General features: G+C 37.7%; 1 protein-coding gene across 1 annotated transcript in view; it reads left to right on the plus strand.

Annotated features, from left to right (window-relative positions):
• Nucleotides 1–25,423, plus strand: part of LOC132153280 (low-density lipoprotein receptor-related protein 1B-like) — a 228,918-nt gene that overhangs the window by 195,828 nt on the left and 7,667 nt on the right. Inside the window, exons 64-86 of the mRNA XM_059562662.1 lie at nt 1,404–1,520; nt 2,028–2,147; nt 2,256–2,375; nt 4,214–4,330; nt 5,986–6,092; nt 6,408–6,540; nt 7,455–7,561; nt 8,400–8,532; nt 9,080–9,202; nt 9,433–9,555; nt 9,864–10,004; nt 10,358–10,492; nt 12,199–12,318; nt 12,667–12,908; nt 13,272–13,495; nt 13,849–13,955; nt 14,826–14,942; nt 15,079–15,252; nt 20,003–20,128; nt 20,286–20,450; nt 21,111–21,272; nt 21,975–22,149; nt 22,521–22,625. Of these exons, the coding sequence (XP_059418645.1) occupies nt 1,404–1,520; nt 2,028–2,147; nt 2,256–2,375; nt 4,214–4,330; nt 5,986–6,092; nt 6,408–6,540; nt 7,455–7,561; nt 8,400–8,532; nt 9,080–9,202; nt 9,433–9,555; nt 9,864–10,004; nt 10,358–10,492; nt 12,199–12,318; nt 12,667–12,908; nt 13,272–13,495; nt 13,849–13,955; nt 14,826–14,942; nt 15,079–15,252; nt 20,003–20,128; nt 20,286–20,450; nt 21,111–21,272; nt 21,975–22,149; nt 22,521–22,625 (3,193 nt within the window). The remainder of the gene's footprint in view (nt 1–1,403; nt 1,521–2,027; nt 2,148–2,255; nt 2,376–4,213; nt 4,331–5,985; nt 6,093–6,407; nt 6,541–7,454; nt 7,562–8,399; nt 8,533–9,079; nt 9,203–9,432; nt 9,556–9,863; nt 10,005–10,357; nt 10,493–12,198; nt 12,319–12,666; nt 12,909–13,271; nt 13,496–13,848; nt 13,956–14,825; nt 14,943–15,078; nt 15,253–20,002; nt 20,129–20,285; nt 20,451–21,110; nt 21,273–21,974; nt 22,150–22,520; nt 22,626–25,423) is intronic.

The raw sequence follows: 25,423 nt of genomic DNA on the forward strand, positions 1-25,423 counted from the left end.
TGTTTTTGTCATACATGTTTAATAGGAAGGCCTTGTGATAGCTCTGATTATAAAAATGATTTTTTTTTTTTTGCCAGACATCTTTGCTTTTCTTTTGTTGTTCACTGTAGATGACTCCATGTAAGCTGCTCAGCGCCGTAACTTGGGTCATGAATATTAATTGCATTATTTGATGTTCTGATTTGCTGAAAGCCAAGACTAGAAGTTGAGCACAAGCCATGTTGGATTACAGTTTGTGCATTCATTCAAAACAACTGCTTGGCAGAAGCTTCTACTTGGTCTTAAAGTCAGCATGAAATAGAAATATGTTTTGTTATTGATCTTATTGTGAACAAGTCATCCAAACATGTCAATTTATTTTTTATTATTTACTTTTTGCAAATATCAAATGTCTTCCAGTGAAATAACAGATCTCACTACTGAATATTTTTGTCCAAATAAACCGTGCTTCTTTTCTCTTACAGTTGACTGTAAACGCATATTCAGATTCAGGGCTTGACACTTTCCTTTTTCCAAGAAAAAATGTAACTATTGATTGATTCAGAACCCCTCTGAAATGGCGAGTCTGAAAAACATGCAACAGGGCCACATTTTAACTTTTATTTTGCATTACATTCATTCAGTTAAATCACAGCCTTTTCAACTTTAGTTATCACATTAAGTGATAATTTTAACACTAATTTTAGCCGTATATGCAAGTGAAATGCTCGCATTGCCAAGCCCAGAGATCTGCCTTCATCCAATCAATAACCGATGGATAGAACCAAGTCCTACTCTTTTTCTCTTCAATAAACTGTTGCACTCAGATATACATCACAACATGGAAGAAAAGATTTGTTGCTGCTTCAGTTAAACAGCAAATTTAGAGTCATTGTTTTACACAGTCAAAGACAGTATCACAATGCGGCATAACAAAAAAAATGCAATGGTTATTTTCCAAACCAGTGAAGAGTGGCAAATTTGATAATTTCTAAAACTGGAATTCCCACCAGTGAAAATGAGCCCTGATATTACCACATGCCATTGTTGTGAAGATGTGTGAAGTGTGAAGATGAACTAGTTTACAGCTTCACGGTAGACTGACCTTTAACATGTGCGAAAGGAGAAACTTTTGTTCTTTCAGTTTAGTTTTTTTATTCACTTTGTTGCTTGGTGATTCACTTGAACAATACAAACAGAAAATGACAGGCTGCCAATGGCTGCTGTTAATAGGTGGAACCTCTGTTGTTCGATAAATGGCAAAAGGCATTAAATATCATAGTAGTGCTTTTAGAGAAATAATGGAACGTGGGTTGACTCAGCCATTTCTGGCAACCTCACGCAGCTTGGGTTTAAAAACACACCAATGTGCAAATTGTTTTGAATCCTTCCGGAGCTCATTGTTAATCATCATTTTTTTGCAGCGGAATTCAAATGCCAGCCTGGGCGTTTTCAGTGTGGCACTGGCCTTTGCGCCTTACCTCCCTTCATCTGTGATGGAGAGAATGACTGCGGGGACAACTCAGATGAGGCCAACTGTGGTGAGCAAAATAACTGATACGAAAGCTGTAAAACGCTGTGTTCTTATCGACAGATCCGTAGCCTTTTCTCTCTGTGTGAGGCTATCGGGACTCCCTTGTAGAATTCAGTTCCTGTGAAGTATGTGGCGAGCACGTGCACGAAAAATCTGCTTGGAATTTTCATCAGCAACAAATCTTCTTTAGCACAGCTGTCTCTGAATGTTCAATTATACAGACTCTTGCTGGTATCAAACGATCGATATCCACTTTAGAAGTATTAGAAAAGAGTACAAGGTGTTTTGTCATTTAACGATCGTAATCAGGATGTATTGGACCAGCACCGATTTAAGATTCAAGACTCAAGACGTTTAGTGTTTTTAACACAAATAATATTGTTTCTGCAATAATCTGTTTTATTCCTATTGCATCCCGACTCTAAATGATCCCTTCTGAAATGGAATATAGATGATCGCACTGCATTGATCCAGCATGATGTTTTTCTCACTGTAATGTCTCCCCCATTTGCAGATACATACATCTGTCTGTCAGGCCAGTTCAAGTGCACCCGAAAGCAGAAGTGTATACCATTAAATCTTCGCTGCAATGGCCAGGACGACTGTGGGGATGGCGAAGACGAGACAGACTGCCGTAAGCTACACCATGACACTTTCTGCTCTTTCCATTACTGCTCCTTACAAAAGCTTTTCACTGGCCTTGCAAATAACCTGCTATTTTATGTCTGCCTTTATGTTCCAGCTGAGAGCACATGTTCTTCAGACCAGTTCCAGTGCAAGGCCACCATGCATTGCATCTCAAAGCTCTGGGTGTGCGACGAAGACCCAGACTGTGCTGACGGCTCTGATGAGGCCAATTGTGGTGAGTGAGCCGCAGTTATTATTCACAAATCAGAACCTTAGTCAGCCACACGCGCAGAACCGTCTGAAAGTCTGATTGGGGCTAATGTCAATTGTGTATGCTCCCACAGTCTTCTCTCTCTCTCTGATGGAGTGGGGCCAGCTTTAATCATGAACCACTCGGCTTTTATTAGCTATGGCTTGTAACAATACCCTTGGGCCTGTTTTGTTGCCTGAATGCCTGATTTAGTTTGACAGTGGCACATCAGCGGTGGCCTCACATATTGCATTCTTCCTCAGCTATGTGTTCCAGACATTTAAAGTGCCGATACACTGGCAAAACAGTTTCTGAGGGTTCGCTAAGCATATTTTGCTTCAAGTATTTTTCTATAATCTATCTTGAACAAACAAGCTGTGTACCTCATTTTATTAGCATCACTCTTTTGTTCTATACTGAAAATATTCACCTACGGTAAATCTCTCTATAGGCAGCTGCCTTCTATGACAGAGTCCTAACTGAATTCTAACCTTGTAAATTATAGATCTGGAACACTCTTAGGCAGCAAATCCTGGCTGCATATAAATAACGTTCATCACACAAAGCACGCGGGAGACTTCACTCACAGTACATTTCAATTGAGTTTTCCTTTAGAACATAGCTAAGCTAAATACACAATGTTCTAATAAACACAAAATTATATGCAGTTTTTTTTTTCCTTACTTTTAAAAACGCATTCAAAAGTTTGGGGTTGGTAAGATTGGTTAACGTTTTGAAAGAAGTCTACATTTATTTGATCAAACATGTCGTTAATAGTGATATTATTACAATTTAAAATAACTGTTGTCTGTTTTAATGTGTTTGCTGCTTAATATTTTTCCAGAAACAGTGATACATTTTTCAAGTTTCTTTGATGAATATAAAGCTAAAAATAACAGCATTTATTTAAAATATTTGAAACAATGTAAATCTTTTCTGTCATTTATAATTTTCCTTGCTGAATAAAATTATTATTTTCAAGAAATCTTACTGACCCCAAACTTGTAAACAGTAATGAAGCCTTCAATAAAAATTATTACACATAACTATTATTATTATTATTTATTTTATTATTATTTTTTTATTATTATTATTTTTATTTTTTTATAAAATTTTACCTCAGCATAATAAATTAATATCAATTAATGTCATATTTTTTGACCAGTCATCATAAAGTAGAAAGAAATAATAGTATTATCAAATGAATTAATATGTGCATAAAATGTATTTGGTTAAACATACAGTATGTACAGGACACTTTACATTTGAACCTCATTAATGATTCATCAGAAGATTCCCTTGACAAAGAGGTCTAACTCTTAAACATTAGATTCATGAAAGATCTATACTGCACACTGATGTTGTCGCTATTTTATTCTCACTTCATTGTAGAAAATCATTATTTATTTGCAGTGTGTCACAGCCTCTAAGTGGATCTCTTGAAGGTAATTGTCCTCAATATATAGTGTACATATAACTCTAAAACATCCGTTTTAGAGTTATATGAAGGTTAATATGTTATATCGGTAGAATGAGCTCCTTCAGACAACGTCGACGATTGTGCCCAGGTGACAAAGTGTTTGATGTTATGTTCAAGTGTTCAGGTTATTGAGGATGGAAGCTATCGGCAGTACAGTCAGGTATCTCATCTTATGGTGTATTAGCCTCTTGAGTTTGGGCATGTTTTGAACTTAGTGTCAGATCCGGGCCCAGAACCCTGAGGAAATGATGATTACGTGTCAAAATGCGGTAGCACTGCATTAATATTCATGCACTTTTGAAGCCATTTTCATCTGTGTGTTTGTTTGTGTCTGATGAAAAAGATGAAAAGACCTGTGGACCTCATGAATTTCGCTGTGAGAATAACAACTGCATCCCGGACCACTGGAGATGTGACAGCCAGAATGACTGTGGAGACAACTCTGATGAGGAGCATTGCAGTGAGTCGCTCTCATCTCTCTGAGCACAATAAAGCCTTTTCCACACCCGTGTTTGTACTAAATTGTTTTAACTGTCAGGAAACATTGTGTGGGATCTTCAGAGGCCAGTTTCGCAGACTAGAAGATTGCCATAAAGAAAGACCAACTATTTACGTGTGTTTATTTTATTAGTTTATTTTATTCCATGTCATTTTTTGCTTAAATTCCAAAGCCATATGATTGTTTGTAGTTAGCATGGGCTGTCAAGCTTCAAAAAGGACAAAAAACAAGAATGGGAGGGGTGTTAGTGCAACTTGACAGCCCATGATAACTAGATACTGGAGGAGATCTGTTAATTGCTGTTAATAGTGTTCATCATCTGTTTGATTACATCTTTAATTGATTTTTCCGTGCATTTCTGCCATAAGCACATAAACTGACAGCCACCACTGATAAGCTACTACTAAATATTGTAGAAACTTAATTTTCTGTAAAGTTGCTTTGCAACGATTTGTATCGTAAAAAGCGCTAAACAAATAAACTTGAACTGAATTGGATTGAATTGAATTGAATAGATCTATGGTATGTAAATACTCTTTAAAAATTAAGTTTCAATTGGCTTTTTCATTGATAAAAAGTTTACAATTTAATTAGTTTATTTTAATTAACAAACAAAATTATAAATATGTTTTTTATTAGCCTTTTTGTTGTTAAGAACTATTCATAAATATTAATACTATTGATTTTGGTGTTTTTATTTACACCAAATTTATAAGCATTTTATTTTTATTTTGGAAGAATAAAAAATAGCATTCACATCCTGCAGATCTTCTCCAGTTTCCAGTTGCAACTATATTAAGCAGCACAACAGTTTTCAACATTAATAATAAAAGAAAATATTTCTTATCACTAAATCAGCATATTATAATGATTTCTGAATGATCTTGTGACACTGAAGACTGGAGTAATGACTACTGAAAATCCAGCCTTGACATAACTCAAATAAATTAATATTTTATAAATAACAAAATAAATAACTATTTTAAATTGTAATCAAACTTCATAATGTTTCTGTTTTTACCTTTTTATTAAATAAATATATTGGTGAGCATAAAAAAAAATCCAAACAGCTAACTTTTGAGTAAAACTATAAGCACATTTGTTTTTTCTAACTTTTAAAATTATTGTTAAAAAATACAAGCATATGGGTTTGAAATGACAGGAGTCTGAGTAAATAATGAGCATGTATAATGTCCAGGATGGCTTTGCTTTAATGGTCCTTTTTTGTTTTTTGTTTTTTTTTGTAAATTGTGTTATGAAATCAACAACCAATTTCAAACCGTTTATATTAACAGATTTTTCTAACCACCCAACATGTTTTTCTAGCCATTAGCCATCTTGGAGAATAGCCCTTTTAGACTTTATAATTGCTGATTAGTCTGCAAATAGCTCCTTTTAAGTTCTTGGCAAACTTTCAAGAGCCTTGGTAACAGATGGTACAATGCCAATTCATGTCCAAGTGCGAGGCCACTTTATCAGTTTTGATTTGCTCTTGCTGCCTTACTGCTGTCCTATGCGAAGGTTTACTTCAGTGTTTTCAATGTGGGCAGCTTCACAAGGCACGATCCGGGGATCTTTGCTTCTTTAGCTGTCTTATTCTGCTCTCCTCTCTGCAGAACCGGTGACCTGCAATCATAAGGATTTTGCCTGCGCCAATGGGGACTGTATTTCAGCACGCTTCCGTTGCGATGGTGACTATGACTGTGCTGATAATTCAGATGAGGTCAGTGAATGCTAGATGTCATTTGGGGACAACACAGCAGCTGTCTTTTATTACAAAGCATTGCCTTTGTGCTGTTTATCTCAAAGTTGATTAATCTGGGTTTTCATAGAACATCAGTCCTCATACCCTTATGGCTTCATCAGCAGGTCATGAAGACAGTGGATATTTTGATTTCCAAAACTTCCAAATTCTGTGCTGACTGTTTCCCAGATTACTATTGATAAAAAGTGACCAGGCTGAAAATAATAAAAATGATACAGACTGAAGTTTGAGACGACACCGTAGTAAATTCCCTCTTGCTTTGTGCATGTTCAGAAGGATTGCGAGACACACTGTGAAGAGGATCAGTTTCAATGCCACAACAATCTCTGCATTTCACATAAATGGTTGTGCGATGGCCAGGAAGATTGTAAGACAGGGGAAGACGAGAGAAATTGCTTCGGAACAGGTAATTTATTACATCTTGTGGTCTTTAAAGCTGAGATGTATCATTTCTACACCACTAGCATTACTAAACATCCACCACTTTCCAATTATTTCCCTAAACATTCCCCATCAAACAGCCCTAACTCATGCCAAGATACCAGTGTTTCAGATTCTCAAATAAACATTTTGTCATAGCTGTAGAGAGCCATACATATTTACCCTTTTTATGTAATGAAACCTACAAATGACTTATAGTTGTCTCTGCACTTTAACCTGGGATGGGAGATGGTATGTTAACACTGAGAAAATAAACATTTCGGCTTTAAATGTTTTATGATTATATTGTCCAGTAAGTTCAAATGCTGTAGCTCAATTCCATCTTTCAGAAAGTTTGTGCATAATAAACACAAGAGCCTTAGTCAGCTCTCTAGTGTAGTTTACTTACTAGTGTAGTATTAATATTTTATTATGTGCATTTTGGTTTTTAAATGAAGGTGTGTCACATTCAAATTCCAAAAACATATTACTTTGCACATTACTTAGAATATTAGAATTTAGTAAAAACGTTTTTAAGACTTTCTATTAGTATTTAGTAGAAAATCTTATAATTCATGACTAACCTTTACCTAAATAATTCATTGTTTAATACATATATTTAGACCTATATAAATGTGTTCTGACGTAAAAATAATTTTGCCTGCTACACTGAAATTTACATGGACATGCAAAAAAGCCAAACAGGTTTTTAGCATCAACAGCATAAAAACAACTCGCATGACAAGGTCACATGACAAAAACTATGCACTGTTGTATTAGATTGGTGAAGTGGGTGACTCAGCTTACCCACTGACAATTCTTACCTCACTCTTCCTGTACACATCAGTTGTGTATGCATGCATGTGTATGAGTGGATTTTTACCATCATCTGTTTTGCAGTGCTTCCCTCCTGTTCTCTAAGCGAGTATGTGTGCGCCAGTGGAGGTTGTGTGTCTGCCAGCCTGAGGTGTGATGGACATGACAACTGTCTGGACAGTTCTGATGAGGTCAGTCCTCTAGCAAGACCCTCTCACCTTACATCAAGCACTTCTCTCTCAGAAACTATGCACAAGTGCAGTCATGAAACAGAAACAATGACATGTACAAGTAGATATATTGGAAAAAGATCTGAGAAAGATACAGCCAGCCACTAATCTGTGGGGAAAAATATATATATAACTGTTCAAACTGAAAATCGACATGGAAACAACATTCAAAAGGCATTCTGCTTCCATTATCTGAAATATTTCTAAATAAAACACAACTGAAAATAAGAGGGATTCAGTTGAAAAGGAAAGTAGATCAGAAGCAGAGCTTGTTATTACATTTCACTGAAGAAATCTGACAAGCATTTTTTATTTTAGCATAACATGCATTGATGAACTGTGCACAGTAAAACCAGGAACATGTATTAAGAAAGTAAAGTATTAAGAAAGTAAATTCTAATTGAATAGGTTCCCTACGTATCTACTTTAACTAGGTTGACAGTGATGGTCTCACAAACTGACCTTAGCCCCATCAGCTAATTAATCATCTAAAGTAGTTACGAATTAAACTAATTTCAGGTGGATTCAGTTTCAACAGAACTGTAATCAGATACAGTAATCAAAATATACACAACTAGATAGATAGATAGATAGATAGATAGATAGATAGATAGATAGATAGACAGACAGACAGACACAGACATTCATGTACCATTTTGGAGACATTACATTTTTTAACATCTTGTATATCAGACTTGTGTTCAACTCCATGGAAACAGAAGTTTTCTGTACTTCCACTAGTGCAGCAAAGTCTTCCTCTTGAAAGTAGTTTAGGCTTTTGTTGTTGTGCTCACACCAGATGGGCTGTGTCAAGGAGTGCAGAGAAGATGAGTTTCTGTGCAAAAACCATGCTCACTGCATCCCTAAACGATGGCGCTGCGATGATGTGTTCGATTGCGTGGATAACAGCGATGAGGAGAACTGTAGTCATGGTATGAAGATGATTTATAATACATCAACTCTAACCAGCAATTACACTCATGTTGATGTATGGCTTTGATCCTAGTGAATTAATATGTCTCTTCTGAGGCAGCTTTCATAGTTTTGACACCAGCAGTGTTTGTGAGTGAGTGCCATGTATGGTAACCATGCTCAGATTTTGTGATCTGCATTTAAGTGTACACACGCACAGCACTGAACGCATACACACTGTGAACACACACCCAGAGCAGTGGGCAGCCATATTGCTGTGGTGCCTGGGGAGTAGTTGGGGGTTTGGTGGGTCTCACCTTAGTCATGGGTATTGAAGGTGGAAGAGAGCATTGGTCATTCACTCCCCTCACCGACAATTCTTGCCGGTACTGAGGCACGAACCCATAAACTTTGGGTTACAAGTCCGACTCTCTTAACATTAGGCCACGATTGCCCCATATATATACACAGTATGTATGTGTTTGTTCAGGTTGTCATAACCATCTTTAAATTTAGCAAAATATCCATGTGTTGCAGTGTTAAACCACTTTGATGTTGTTTATTCAGATGCTTTCTTCTGTCGCCCCGATGAGTTTATCTGCAACAACACCATGTGTAAGCTGCATGTGTGGGTGTGTGATAGTGAGGACGACTGCGGAGACAACTCTGATGAAGACCCCGAGATGTGCGGTAGGATATTCATCTCTCCCAGTGGAATTGCATGATATGGCAGTACTTCTTGCTTGCTGAACTCTGACTGGGAATTGGGTGTGTGTGGGTGTGTGTGTGTGTGTGTGTGTGTGTGTGTGTGTGTGTGTGTGTGTGTGTGTGTGTGTGTAAGACAGACATATAAAAGTGTCAATAGCATTACAAAGCAGAAGACATCTGCACACACTAACTTTTTATTCTCATTTCTATAGCCAAACTTCCTTGTCCTCCAGCAAGGCCATATCGTTGCAGAAATGACAGAGTGTGTGTACGGCTTGATCAGATCTGTAACAATGTGGATAACTGTGGGGACAACTCAGATGAAGATGAATGCGGTAGGCTCATTCACAAGTCTCTGATGATGCCTGTATCCTCACCAGCACAATGGGAAATCCATCTTTTGTGCCATACATTTTTTTAAATTCACAAACAAAGGATCTAGTCTAGATTTTAGTGATTTCATTGTTTTGCTAGCAGTTCCTGAGGTCGTTTGGATACATTGTGCTCATTAATCACTTGTATGATCATAGTAAATTTAGTTAAAGACTCTTTGGGTGGTGATGAATAAGATGCCAGCTGAAGGTTGGATTGAAATGGATGTGTGTGGTTTTTTGTTTCTCTTTTCCCATGGGGCCCAAATCAGAAGCTGTGTCAACTAGGCCCAAGCCATGTGGGAAGGCAGAGTTTACCTGTAGTAATCATAAATGTATACCTGCACAACTGCAGTGTGACCTGTTTGATGACTGTGGAGATGGAGGATCAGATGAACAGGACTGCAAGGCTTGTACGTGTTTTGTGGCTACCCAAATTACTTAAATACTTGGAAATACCAAATCTCTCAGATGAATCTGTCGCAAAACAAGCAATATTGTCAGATTAAAGGCATCCTTGGTGGTTTACATGAATTTCTTGAATTGTTTTATCAAAATTATTCAGGCTTATCTTCCAGATTATTATTATTATTATTTTTTTTGTTGTTCTTATTTTATTTTAGCTATTTTAGTTGTTGTTGTTGTTGTTTTAGCCTATGACCAAGCATCAAAAGGCAAAAAAAAAAAAAATCCTATCATGCACTGTGACAGTTGGGTGCAAGTATAAAGTTAATATGTTACTTCAAAGCTCTGTCTTTCATTCCAGCTTCAAATGCAGACATATGTGGAAAGAGGATGAATCCATGTGGGGAGGATGCAGTGTGCAATCATACAAACACAAATGCAATTTGCCACTGCAAACCTGGCTTTCAGAGAAACCTCAGAAGCAGAAAGTGTGAAGGTACTGTCAGACCATCTTCCTTGATTCTGTAAGCATTCAGAAAAATGATTCACTGCTTTTCCTGAGAGGGGACTGTGGATTTAGACTTTCAATTTAAAGGGTGAAAGTGTGCAATTTCTGCAACACCAGTGGCACCCAACAGAACTGCAATCTGTAGAATAACATCTCAATAAGGTTTAGAAATTAATAAGTTTGAAATAAGTTAAAAATAAAAACAGTGGAACAAGAATCCCCTGTAATGAATTATTGTGTTTATATGTATATATATATATATATATATATATATATATATATATATATATATATATATATAGATATATATATATATATATATATATGATATATCATTGTGATATGATTATTAATATATTGTTTTAGAACTACTAATGCACTTTGACACATAAAATATGAGTTATTTTAATTAATTTATTAAAGCAAAATAAGATATATTGTCTAAAACAGTAAATATGCCTTCTAAAAATCTAATATCTCTGACACTGGGCCATGGATGTGGGACAAACTTGGCTCAAACATGGTAGATGGGGTAATGTTTTACATTTGTTTGAAAATGGTCATTATTTTGTCAGTTCTGTTTGCTAGTGGTGCAGAAATTGTACACTTTAGTTTCCAAGCATTTGCTATGAATCCTGTCATGTCAATCATTTTATCATTTAAGGTTTTCCACACATTTTTGGAGATTCAAAATGCCTGTTCTTTTCGTCAAGTGTTTGTACACTTGTTTAGAAATAGCTAGATTTTTTCAAGGATCAAAACTCAGTCAAGTAATCAGTGTTTTCCTCTCTGAGTGGCAAGACCAAACCGGAGGCCAAAGTTAAGCTTAAATGGGTCATATGATGCAATTTCAAGTTTTCCTTTCTCTTTGGAGTGTTAAAAGGTGTTCGTGCATAGATAAGATCCCTAAAGTTGCAAAGACTAAAATGTTTTCCTAAAATGCTTCGTTCAAACTCGCCCCCACGTTTATGTAACTATGTGGGAAGATTTGCATAACACTGCCCAAATTGTTCATGCAAAGAAATAAGGCGTAACTTTGATTCTAGTTGTAGTATTGTTGTCACCCCCTTCATGTCGTGAAGACGCTGTGTGTTTTGTTGTGAAAGCGAAAGTAATTTGTTTGGCCTTCCAATAGAGAACACAACTAGAAATCAGTGGTTAAGTTGTATTTACAACACTGTTCAAGAACAGTACAACCAAAATATTCGAGTGTGTGCAGTGCATTTCATGGAGGACTGTTTCCTGAACCATAGCCTACAATGCTTCTGTGCACAAAGAAAGGTTTATAGAAAGCTGTTTCTATAAAGTGGGACAATATCAACTTTTCAATGATAGTCTGGCACTTCTGACTCACATCCTGTACGTACATTTTCATATTTAAAGAAAAGACATGGTTTTATGTTTATGTGGAGTGATACGCAACGCAATGCGTAAAAAGTCATTATAATCAGTAATTATGTCCCCACTGGATGCAACAAATGCCTTGTTTGTAATGGGTTTTTGTTAGTTATATAGTGTTTTTTTCCTGGGAATAAAGATCAATGAGATGCAGTGAGCAGGACACATCAGATGTTTTATTTTCAAGCATGCGAAGAAAAAAAGAAAAAAGAAAAAAACTCCTGCACCAATAATCATCACATAGTTTCCAGAAAGCGATATTCCTCAATTCCTTTTGTTCTTCTCTTTTTTTACAGAAATCAATGAGTGTCTTAATTTTGGCACTTGCTCTCACTATTGCACAAACACAAAAGGATCGTACAAATGTACATGTGACAAAAATTATAAGGATGTGAATGGAAGCTGCATAGCAAAAGGTAAGGATCTATATTTTCTATCGCCTTGGCCTTTGGCTTCACTGTGTGATTTTATTTTAGACTTGAAAGTTTTAGTGAATCTTTTTATACATTAGCTCTGCACACAGGGTTTAGATATACTTATTAAGCCCTTTAAAACATGAGCAGTAATTATGTGGTACTTTTTTATTTATGAATGTTTTAAGAACTATACAGTATATTGTCTTTCTTTAAAGCATTGAGTTTAAATGACTGATTGATTAAAGTGCATATTGCTGTGTTAGAATGATCTGCAAACTGTTGTCTTAAACCCTAAATGGAATTTAGCCACTTTTCATTTTTTTTGCATATTATTAACTCAACGGGCAGGACCAGAAGATCGAGTGCTCTACATAGCTAATGACACTGAAATCCGAAGTTTTGTGTATCCATTTAACCAGAGCCATGGACACAAAGTACATGCTCGCATCGAGGAAAATGCCCGCATCATTGGGATGGATGCTCTGTATCACCAACAAAAGTTTATCTGGGCTACTCAGTTTAATCCTGGTGGACTTTTTTACAAAGATATCCTAAACAGGAGTCAAACTAAAACAAATGTTGGCATAATAGTAAGTATTGTGGGTCTTGTGTGAAGTCTATCATATTTCCTCAGTAATATTCTGGATTGTTTTTTTGTTTTTTTTTGCATCTTTCCTAATTGGTATAAGAGATTTCGGACAAGAAGAATATTATTTGTTGATATTCTATGTGATTAGTATTAGTAGTTTGTTTTAAAAAAAAATAAATATTTCAGAATAATATTTTTTTCTACAAACTTGAACTGTATTTTATCCCTTTATTTAAAAAAAAAAAGGTCTCTGAAATTTCGACTATAATAATTTTCTTAACATGTTATCATATCACAATTCTAAATATTCGGTGATGTCTTGGTCCACATGGGAATCACCTTCTTATCTGGGTGACTTTTGCAGTGCTCAGACTTTCGCAGACCCAGAGATGTATCAGCTGACTGGGTGACTGGAAATGTCTATTGGACAGACCACTCTAGGATGCACTGGTTCAGTTATTACACAGCTCACTGGACCAAGCTTAGATACTCAATCAATGTGGGACAACTCAAGGGACCCAACTGCACCCGTCTGATAACTGACATTGCAGGAGAGCCTTACGCCATTACTGTCAATCCGGTCAAAGGGTAGGAGCATGGTTTCATACTATTTAGGTTATTTTTAAATTCATATAGTGTTTTCTTCTTCTTCTTTTTCTTCTCTTAATTAGATTCCTAATCTAATGTAAAAATATTTTTGGATTTGGAAATTACTTATACAGTAGCATACTAATCAATTAAGCACATTTGTTAAATTGGCCCCTGAACCTTGCTGTACTGAATAAAACTAGAATACTATGTATTAGAAGTAAAATTACCTTGAGCAATTGTTGAGCTGTTTAATTGAAGATATAAATTTTGTTGGATAATAAAGTAGTAATCCTTTATAATAATACGTTTTTATACATGCATTTATCAAGTAAAGATTTGACCTGTTTCAGGATGATGTACTGGTCAGTAATAGGTGACCACTCACACATAGAAGAGAGTGCGATGGATGGCTCCATGCGTAGAGTGCTACTTGATAAGAACCTTAGGAGACCCACAGGTATGTTTTCGTATTTCTCAGTGTGATGGTCATGAGCTTTTTCCTTTGAGTCCTCAGCTGTTTTTCTGCGAGTGTGATAAATGAGAGGTTGTTGTTTTGGTTCTTTCTAAAGGAACAAGGTCGAGGTCTGAATGCATTTATGTTGAAGCTTGTTGGTCTCATATCCTGTTTCGGTATATCACAGCACTTTTTTCATTTCCGAGTTTGAGGGAATGTTTTAGATGCAATGCCTTTAGGTAAAACTGCAGGCTTATTCCTCAGGGGAAGACTAAGTACCGCTACATTTAACCATGGCCTCCTTTATGGGGGCCAATATTACGCCTCCAGTGCAGCTTTAGGAATCCATCATCTCTAGAAAAGGAACAAAAATGCAACATCCGAGTCAAGAGAAGAGAAGAAATATAATGAGTCAAGCAAGGCAAACTGAAAAATATGGCAAAAACTTTTGCTTAGTTTATTTCAGGAAGAGCAAAAGGACACAGGTCTGAAGCTATTGTGCTGAATATGTCCACATTGAAGCAAGGGTTTCTTAAAGGTTATTTAATTATATAAAACGTTCAATTTAGCATCACATTGACCTAAACATACCAGTTATTTAAAAGCAATTTACAGTTCTGCTAAAGTCTCACATGACCAAAATTAATGGAACGTACATGTCTAGATTATTTTATTTTGATAAACATGTTACAGTTATGGTCATTAATAAACTATTATCTTTTCATGGATTGCTGTTGCTTTTGTATAATGCTTCAGTAGTGTAAACCCTGCAAACATGACTGTGTCCATGTTTGAATTTGTGAAGTTTCATGACATTCTGTGCCAAGGTCTTATTATTATGAAAATAACTCTCTTCCCATCATTTATCTGTAGGGTTGGCAATTGATTATTTCAGCCAGCGTGTGTATTGGGCCGATGCCGAGCACTCTGTCATTGGCAGTGTCCGTTTCGATGGCTCAGATCCATTGGTGGTAATCGATGGCAAGCAAGGTGAGAAGAGCAGGGAATCTGATAGTACTTTGCTTTGTTCATGTATCTTATATGCTTGAAATCGTTAACCATTGAAATTGTTTTAATTGAAGATCCAGTTTGTCTAATATCTTTGTCTCACTTCATGCCTGCACAGGAATATCACAGCCATACAGAATAGATATTTTTGAAGATTACATTTATGGAACAGGTCTAAAAAATGAAGTTTTCAGAATTCACAAATATGGCAAAAAACCTATTGAACCTCTTGACTTGGGTATTGAAAAAACAACAAATGTCCTGATCTCCCATCGTTTCAAGCAGCAGGATGGTAAGAGAACACTTTTTCTCTAAATGTTTTCTATTTAGTGCTTTTCCTTTTTTTGTACAACTTGGAGAGTGAAGAAACAGTTCTTTTAGAGGTTATTTTTGTGGATAGATAGATAGATAGATAGATAGATAGATAGATAGATAGATAGATAGATAGATAGATAGATAGATAGATAGATAGATAGATAGATAGATAGATTTATTGATTGATTGATTGATTGGATTCAGGCTTGCTGCTTCTACCGGGTTTTGAAAGATAGTTCTCTTGCAATGTTTTGAAGGTCAGAGTGATATCCTGTTCAACTGACTGTAAATCACCAACATTGCTGTATTAACAACTACAGTTCCCTTTCAGTCGGTCACTCTCGACGCCACGTCGGTGACCGACGAATATGGGATATTGCTTCGATAGACCAATCTACTTTGAGTGTAAATTAAACGAGCCAATACACATTGGCATGCAATTATTGCATCCAGCTGCCGCTGAACACTGCGTGAGTATAAGGCAGCAGCAGGTGCAATGCATTCCAGCTTTTTGCTTCAGAGCCGAGCGTTGGTATCGCTCTGCTCAACTGTGTCTGCTGTGAACTACGAGTTCAGCACGCTCTCGGAAGCTTCGTGTGTTGGCGAGACGGCGCTTCAGCGGCGGTTGTTCCTGTGTCGAGTGGATTGCACACTTCAGGCTGCACTACCCCTGTCGTGTTGCAAGCGGCCAATTCCCCTGTGCGCCTCAGCACTAAAAGAGCATTTCCTAAAGAGCAAATTTCTCTAAAAGAGCTTCACGGGTGCGTCTTTGTAAAGAAGACGGATCGTCCTTATAAGGATGTCGTGCGTTTCTGGGTGCGGTCGGTACCTGGCAACGGGTGATGGTCACGATCGCTGCCTCACGTGTCAGGGCGTCGAGCACGCTGAGGTGGCTTTCGTGGATGAGTCATGTTCTCACTGCGGGAATATGACCACCTCGGAGCTGCTAACCAGGCTCCGCTACCTTCAGGGGGGCGGAGTCCCATTGCCGCGGCCGCGATCTGGGGCTCGTTCTGGCGGCCGACAGACGAGAACCACTTCCGGCAGTAGCGCGGATGGTTTGAGGGTAGACCCAGCCCTGGCTTTGCTTTGTCCCGAGCATTAAGGTGCTACGTAGACCAGACACAAAGCTTCAGGACCTCAGACCAGCTCTTTTTCTGTTACGGAGGCCGGCAGAAGGGGAGTGCCATCTCTAAGCAGAGGATGGCCCACTGGATTGTGGATGCCATAACTCTGGCTTATCAGGCTCAGGATGTGCCCTGCCCATTCAGTTTGTGAGCTCACTCAACTAGAAGTGTTGCATCCTCCTGGGCGCTGGCTCATGGCGCCTCGCTGACAGATATTTTTAGAGCTGCGGGCTGGGCGACGCCTAACACGTTCGCTAGGTTTTATAGCCTTCGTGTAGAGCCGGTATCCTCCTGTGTTCTCACCTCAAACGGGTAGTGGCACTGAGAGGCCCCGGTTAGTGTCGGCTTGCTTAAACTGCTCCAGAGTGTCCGTACTGTAGACCCTGTTGAGATCCTCCATCACCCTAAGCAGCTGGACGCAGCGGAACATCCGGCGCCAGGCCTTCATGATGTATCCGTGAGAACCATGGAAGGGTGGGTTCCATATTGAGACCTAAGCGGTACTCGTATGTGTATAGTCCACGGTATAGCCTTAGAGCCTGTTTTTCCCCGGCAGACTTCTGCCTTCCCAAGAGGGTTTTAATCACCTCAAATTTCTCCGTGTACTCCTAAACGGATGCTATATGTGTATTTGCCTCCGAGACCTCCTTCCAGAAGGATGGGGCTTCCGCAGCGTCCCGGTTCCAAACGGCTCGGGTACGTTTTCCCAGTGTTATCCAATCTCACCCAGTAAGGTATTGCTTTGACAACGGTGAGTGGAGCTTCTTGTTCTGAACCCCGACTTACACCTAATAGGGGCGCAGGCGGCTCGGTCAGGGCACTGGAAGGGGCAGCACCCATGGCGCTTTGATAGGGATCCCATATTCGTCGGACACCGACGTGGCGTCGAGATTGACCGACTGAAAGGGAACGTCTCGGTTACATATGGTAACCCTCGTTCCCTGAAGGAGGGAACAGAGACGCCACGTCCCGTCGCCATGGTTGCTGTACCGCCGCTGAGCTGCCGGGTCCCCGGCTCGGCTCCTCAGCGAAAACCTGGAATGCATTGCACCTGCTGCTGCCATATACTCACGCAGTGATCAGCGGCAGCTGGATGCAATAATTGCATGCCAATGTGTATTGGCTCGTTTAGTTTACACTCGAAGTAGATTGGTCTATGGAAGCGATATCCCATTTTCGTCGGTCACCGATGTGGCGTCTCCGTTCCCTCCTCCAGGGAATGAGGGTTACCATACGTAACCGAGACATTTCTTAGAATATATTTATTTATTTTTTAACCTGAGGTATGGTTTCTTCATTAGTGTTTTGTTCACCTATTACATAGGGCTGTGCAAAAAATCGAATCAGATTTTCATGCGCATCTCATCAGTAAAGTCGCTCCTTTAATTAGAAGTATATCTCCAGCACGTGTGTTCAGATCAAGGTTGCCAGGTTTCCACAACAAATCCTGCCCAGTTGCTTCTCAAAACTAGTTCAAAACTAGCCCAAGCGCATTTCCAGGAGGTTCCCCGATAAAAATTGCTTCCCGGGGTTAAAATATACATTTTTTTTGGCAGGATGTCCTTGTTAAAATTTGCATTTTAGGGGCTAAATATCACATTATTGGTATTGGGGTTGCTTCAAACCGCGGACATGAAAAACAACCACAGTCTTGGCAACACTGGTTCAGGTGGAGCAGGATTTACTACACTGAGCCGTAGTCTACCGACAACTAACACGAAAGCGCTTTCAAAATCGACAAAGAATCGACTGCGATTTTAAAATCGATTTTGTGTAGATTGTCCGTGAATTACGGCTCTGTTTAGTAAATGCCAACCAGTGTTGCCAATTCTGTGGTTGTTTTTCATGTCCGTGGGTCGAAGCAACAACACCAAAAATGTGATATTTAGCCCCTAATATGTAAATTTTACCAAGGCAACCATGCCAAAAAACGTATATTTTAACCCCGGAAAGCAATTTTTATCGGGGAACCTCCTGAAAACACGATTGGGCTAGTTTTGGACTAGTTTTGAGAAGCAACTGGGCAGGATTTGTTGTGAAAACCTGGCAACCCTGATCTGAATGCACGCGCTTGAGATATACTTCTAATTACAGGAGCATCTTTACTGATGAGATGCACAAGAAAATCGCATTTGATTTTTTGCACAGCCCTACTATTACATCTACATTAATCCGGATACATTTGAAAACGCTGTTTTCGTTTTAAAACGCTCTCTGTCCACACTAGCGCTTTCAAGTGTTTTCCAAAAGTGTCTCATCCATACTGAAAGATCAGAAAACGTTAAATTCGCTTTCTGCGCAAGCATAAAGCCTCAAAAAAGCTCACTGCAGATGATACACATGAGACATGAGAAGTTTTTGTGCAGTTTTTCTGATTATTTTATTTACGAAAATAACTTCCCATTCACTGATGCGTCCAGATCCCACAAACTCATGATTGTATGTCTGATCTAAAAAGCAGCTTCCCTCATGTTTTGCTGCAAATAGAGATCACAAGTAAATTTGCTTTCATCTTTGCAGGACTGTAATATGAAGAGTGTACAAAGTAACACATCTATAGTAATAGTATTAAAGTGCAAAAAGTGTAAAGCACATAACGTGCACAATATCAGTATAACCACGGACTAAACTTGCATCATCATTTTCAAAAGCCTCCGTTTTCACAGTCCACACTACACTAAATGTATCCAGTTTGGAGAGCATTTTTAAAAAGCAAAATTTTCCTTGATTAAAAACGCTGTTTCATTGTGGACGGAAGGCCAAAATGGAGAGAAAAAGATGTGTTTTCAAACGAAAACATATTAGCGTGGACATGGCCTTATTAGTATGCCTCAATAATTATGTAATACCCCTTTAATTTTCCTCCCCATGCATTGCATTTGCAACCGCCACATGCGTCAGCTCTCTAATATACTGACTTCTCAGAAGCTTGCCTCCTCTGCTGTTAGTTTGGTTGCAGTTTGTTATCTGGTTGTGTTAATGGCCTCACAACCTCAAAAAGATCTTTCTTTTCTGGTGGATTTGTAGTGAGGGGCAGCTGAGCCAGTCCCCACTGACTCATTAAAGTCAGAGATCTAGCCTGGTGGAGAGACTTGTGCACTGCCAGCAAAAGCTAAAAGTTTAGGTTTGATGTCCTCAGCAAAACACTAAAGACTGATACAGATGTTCCCTCATACTACTGGCATCTTTGAGCCACGGCTTTCAAATCTGCAACTTTTGAGCTGCCAGTTCGATGAGTGACTTTGAGAAATTTAATAAATAAACTGAAAATGTTTTAGATAGCACTTTCTATAAATATAGTACAAAATAGGGCCTAAAACGGTAAAAGGTATGTTTTAATTTTTGGGGGGTTTTTTTCAATATAATTTCCTAGCAATTCTAAAGTGCTTGTTTAAAAAAATAATAATAAATAATAAACAACAAATATTGTTTTAATATAATTAAAATATATTTGTATTATTTTAAATATATCTTAAAATAATTATGGTAATTATTATTATTTATTGTTTAATTATAATTATTATAAGTGTCTGCATCGATTTATCTAAACGTTATTGTACGTTCCAAGTTCAATTTATTCTTTATCTGTTTTGTATTCAGTGGCCAATCCCTGTCTACGGATGACCTGTGATTTTATGTGCTTGCTCAATCCAACCGGAGCCAGCTGCAGCTGTCCAGAGGGGAAGACCTTGGTCAATGGCTCTTGTATTGACCCCATTGTCTCAGGTCTGAAGGCTCACTTTACTGTAGGGCTGCCCACTTTGCTTTGTCCTTTCCTATGCCTGCTGTTTTCTTTCTTTCTTTCTTTCTTTTGTATCACTTTGTTGGTATAAAGAAAATGAAGGTTTAATATTTTGGGTTCATTTATTTCTATATTGTAAAGGTGAGTTGTGCCGACCTGCCTGTGAGAATGGAGGGCGGTGCATGGCCAATGAAAAAGGAGACTGGCGCTGTTACTGCTGGCCTAATTTCTCTGGGGAACGTTGTGAAGTCAACCACTGTACAGATTACTGCTTAAACGGAGGCACATGCACTGGCTCACCTCTTGGTAAGAAACTCTCAAACAGCTTTATGTAGATTTCAATACATGACCAAATTGTTTGCCTCCGTTTGAGTAATGAAGTATCTGAAATGGTCTTTAGTATTTGCAGTCAAACTACATGCATACTAGCCTATATACAAATGCTGTGAAATGTTGAATGCCTGGCAGTTTGATTATTTCTTCTAAATTAATATTTTAAAGACAAATGTTTAAAAAAAAAAAATGTGTAGCAGTGTGTGTGTGCTTGTAATAACAGTTATAATCTAATGTTGATGCTTGATTTGTATGCTAATGTGCAATTGATCTTGATTTCCCAAGAGAAATATATTGTGGCCTAAACATGCTATGACAATCCCTTGCAATACACAAACTCACCATAATTATACAACCTCATTAATTTAAATAGTTTTTTGATTCTCAGGGCACTTTTACACCAAAGCTTTTTGTTCAAGTTAGTTTTACAGCAGAGCTTGGGTTATTTGGTTGCTGTTAATGATGTTTTCCAACAGCTTCACATCAGGAGTCAACTTATGGTTCTTATGGACTCCAATGCAGCTCTATGCATAAATTGCCTACTACAAACTGATTTCCTATGGCCTGTAAAAAAAAAAGGACAAAACATGATTAAGACACTCACATGGATGCTTTTGTCTACTCCAATCATAGGGAAACCTACTTGCCGCTGCGTCACAGGCTTCACTGGCTCTAACTGTGAGAAGCGGGTCTGTGATAATCACTGTCTGAATGGAGGCACATGTGACGTAAGCCCAGGAAACCAGCCAGTGTGTCGCTGCTTGGCAGAGTACACGGGTGACCGCTGTCTTTATCGTAAGTATTGTAAGAGATTGCTTGTACCCAGCAGAAATGGTCAGCAACTGCATTTTAATTCAATAGGTCAGTGATTCTCATGGCAGGTAATTACATCCACCAATGTACCCTTTTAATTTAGTATCATCAGACTCCATATTGCTTGTTCAAATCATTCAGTGGAACAGACAGAATGAAATGTGGAGAAAATGATACAATCTCCAGAGAAGGTTATTTTTGTGGTGGGGGTTTGTTGTGTTTTTTACATAGAAGACCAGTCAATAAGTTGTGGCTAATGGAACAATTGTTGAGTTTTCTCTTCACAGCTGGTAACAGCAACAAAAAAGGCCCAGTGAAAGCAAATATTTTATTTGACTCGGAAGGGCATTTGCTAGTATTTGAGCGATCTGTGCCCAAAGAGGTTTTCTAAATGCTGCTGTAACAACCTTGGGGTGTTTCTGTGCTTTGCTGATAAAAGAAATGCTGTTATGAAGTCTTTGTTATTATAATTTGTTGCTAAACAATTTAATCTGTGCACCCGTAGTGCATTTTCCGTGCTGTGCACCCAAGGGGTGACACATTTTCAACTTAGTACCAGTAAATATTTGATGCGGATAATTAAAACTCATTAAAGCTTTGTAAAATTCTAATTAAACTTGAGCATAATATGAAAGAAATGTGCCCTCATATCTTAATTAGACATATTTTTTTCTTCCCTGACAGACATCTGTCATCACCACTGTGTCCATTCACAGGCCTGCACACTGTCCAGCTCAGGACACGTTGAATGTGTGTGCCCGCCTCGCTTTGAAGGGGTCAAGTGTGATGTCGACAAGTGCCTGCGGTGCCACGGAGCACCTTGTGTCATTAATGGAGATACAGGAGATGTGGCTTGCAAGTTAGTTGTTGATTTTTTTTTATATCTCTGAAAATATGTATGTGATTAATTTTAGTATTGCAAACATTTTTGAATACAGTTATTATATTCATGCAGTTTGGTCTGGTGATTGTATTGCCATAGGAATTACACGCTTCGCCTTTAAAAATCATTCCTTATCTAAAGCAAATTAAGTACTGAATTGATGTTGATGTGCCATTATAATTCTATTCAGGATAATAAAGTTCCAGCAACTGCAGTGACATTCAAGTAGCTCATAATGATACAAAGCCTTATTGACGTAGTTTATTATTTAAGTTCACACTGAAATGACTCCTCGGTTTATGCAACAATCACATTTTTAGCTCATCCAATTGTTGTCGTTGTGCCAGCTGTACCAGTGGTCGAATCGCCTCTAGCTGCCAGTTGTGTGATGGCTACTGCTATAACGGAGGCACCTGTCATCTGGACCCTGACACCAGCCTACCCTTCTGCCAGTAAGAATGACTAAGTGCCTCCTTTTGTCCACATTCCAATTCTCAGCTATTAGACCCACATGGCGCATAACCTTGGAAGCCTTATCATTAATTAAGAAAAGTTATACAGATGTCAGAGACTCAGAAGCTTCCCATCAATGGGGCCCAAAATTACCTCAGTGGGGGGGCTCTACACTGGCACTTAGTTTGACGGACTTAAAAAGCACAAAGGAATAATAAGGCCAAGCTATTGTGTGCCTAAAAGCCTACATTTGGTTAAAAGCTCAAAGCTATTTCTTCATTATGCTTTAATTTATTTTATTTTAATTATTATTAATATTGCTCAGTTCATTGTATATGTATAACATTTGTTGGTTTGATCATCAAACCTACTAAATACACTTATGTCATTTGGGGCCAATATGTTTTTGTTTTTTCTGAAAAATGTCTTATTTGCTCACCAAAACTGCACTTGTTTGGTCAGAAATACAGTAAAACTGTAATATTTTTAAATATTATTTAAAGGATAATATACATCAAGCCAGTTGTTTTCACAGAATAAGCCCCGACAGGGTGATCAGGACGCCGACCAAATCTTTGATGAATAGAAAGTTGACAAGAACAGCATTTATTTGAAATAGTTAAGACATTCATAATGTTACAAAAGATTTTCACTTTATCGTGTTCAGGCTAAATAAAAATACAAATACTGACCCCAAAGTTATGAACAGTATTATGTAATTGTGTATAATTTGTTTTAAGAAATAATCAGAAATCCTAAACATAGCTGAAATTGCTGAATGCATAAATCTGTTGATTTGTGTCAGAGCTTCAACTCATATCTCGAGTGTAAGGGAACATTCGCACAAATCACATAAAATGTCTTTAATGTGTCAGAAGTTAGATTAATACTGAAAAATCATGAATTGTTATCACTGGACATGTTGTCAGGTGCAGCAGTTTTATTTATTTTTTTTGTTTGGGGGGTGGGGGGGGGTTGCATTCATCAAGATGAGGTTAGGCTCACACTGTGCAGGACCTGCTGACAGGATGTCCACCCTGTGGACTTGTGTATATTGGAGCACCATCCTGAGAACTGCTGGAGTCCTGCTTTGTTTGGTTTGGCAAGCAGGAATTGATACATTTAGAAACCCTGATCATTTGTTTTGTCAAGAATAAATTTGCTTTTCCATTGCAAGATCAGGAACAGTTGAAGGCAGGGGCCCTTGCACAGCACCATGTATTTGGGAGGTTGATAATAGAGGTAGTAAGGCCACAAACCTGTCAGATATGACCAGTAGAAGAAAAAAAATTCATGTGTCCCTCATACTTTGATTTGAGAGATTTCTCTATTTGTTCTGGAAATAGCCAGGGAATAAAAAGTATTTTTTAACTCCCTTTTATTCTCATGCATTATTCGTACACACACACACACACACATACAGTGTGGGTATAGAAAAGAATCACCCCCCTTTAAAATAATCACGTTTATTTATTTATATGTTTGTTTGTTTTTTATCACAATACAATATATGCACTCTAACTGGCTTTACAGGGACCCACATTTACATTTCTTCTAACATTTTGTATTTTGTATGAATTTTAAATTTTAGTTATTTAACATCTTTTTTATTCACATTTTATTTAAATAAAAAAATACATATTTGTTTGTTTGTTTATTTATTTATTCTACATCACAATGTAAGATAAATTGTGAATTTAGAATTTAAAATCAATTATAAACATCCAGTAAGCTCTGAAAAGCAGTGATTTGCAGTGTTGGATCTAGCATATAATATACACCCTGAATAAACTGCAGCCTTATGCAAAACTAAATCACTCCCATTATAATCATTATAATCAACGAGTTGCAAATTGATTGTGGGATGTTATACACAGATTGCACACCTGCACTCATATTTTTCCACAATAAATTTAAATTGCAAATGCCAGTGAAAAGCCCATACTGTTAAGCCCTTCTTTAAAGAATCTCTGTGGGTCATAAGCTCCGGTTTTCTTTCTTTTAAAAATTAACAATGATTGAATTAACTGTTTCTTGTTGATGATTTCACATACTGTTTGCATCTCCTTACCATCCTATGCAAGATGTTTACAGTTACCAATCTTTTCCTTACCATCAGATTTTATTAGCTGCAAACACAGATTGTGACAGAAGGCATGTATAACGGATGCTTTCTGAAGCATGGTGGTTAGCAAGCATTAAATTATCACCAGTTTCCAAACTTAAACAGGTTGTAAATGGTTGTTTTGAAAATCATCAAATGGTCTGTGCCATTTAAATGGCATTTGTGTCAATAGCTGGCATAATGGAAAGAATGGAAATCAGTTTGTATGCAAATTATCTCTTGGTTTTTTTTCTTATTGTGAGGCCCGATAATGTGTTTCATTCACTGCCTCTGAGTCACAGGAAATGTATGGAATGATGGATCTGTATCTGCCAAGAAGTCCTGATAGTTGACCTGAAATGAATATAATGTAAATGAATTCCTTATCAAAGCCTAGAGTCATTCTTGGGAAGGCAAAGTTATTTCCTTCAAACCACAGTTATTTACTTTCGAGACGCTCAGTCAACCTGACAAGAAGGAAACATAGTAAAGCCTGTTCCAAAACAGAATATTCTCCAGAATGCAAACAGATCACAAGTTAAGTTGTCTGCCAATGATTTCTTATAAAATGACATATAATTACAGATAAAATTAAATTGTATTATTTTATGATAAATAATATGGAGAAGATGGTAAGGAGGTGCAAAGTATAGGAAATCATTAACATAAAAATTTCTCTCTAACAATTTATTG

Source organism: Carassius carassius, chromosome 11, assembly GCF_963082965.1.
Source record: "Carassius carassius chromosome 11, fCarCar2.1, whole genome shotgun sequence".
Classification (NCBI taxonomy): Eukaryota; Metazoa; Chordata; class Actinopteri; order Cypriniformes; family Cyprinidae; genus Carassius; species Carassius carassius.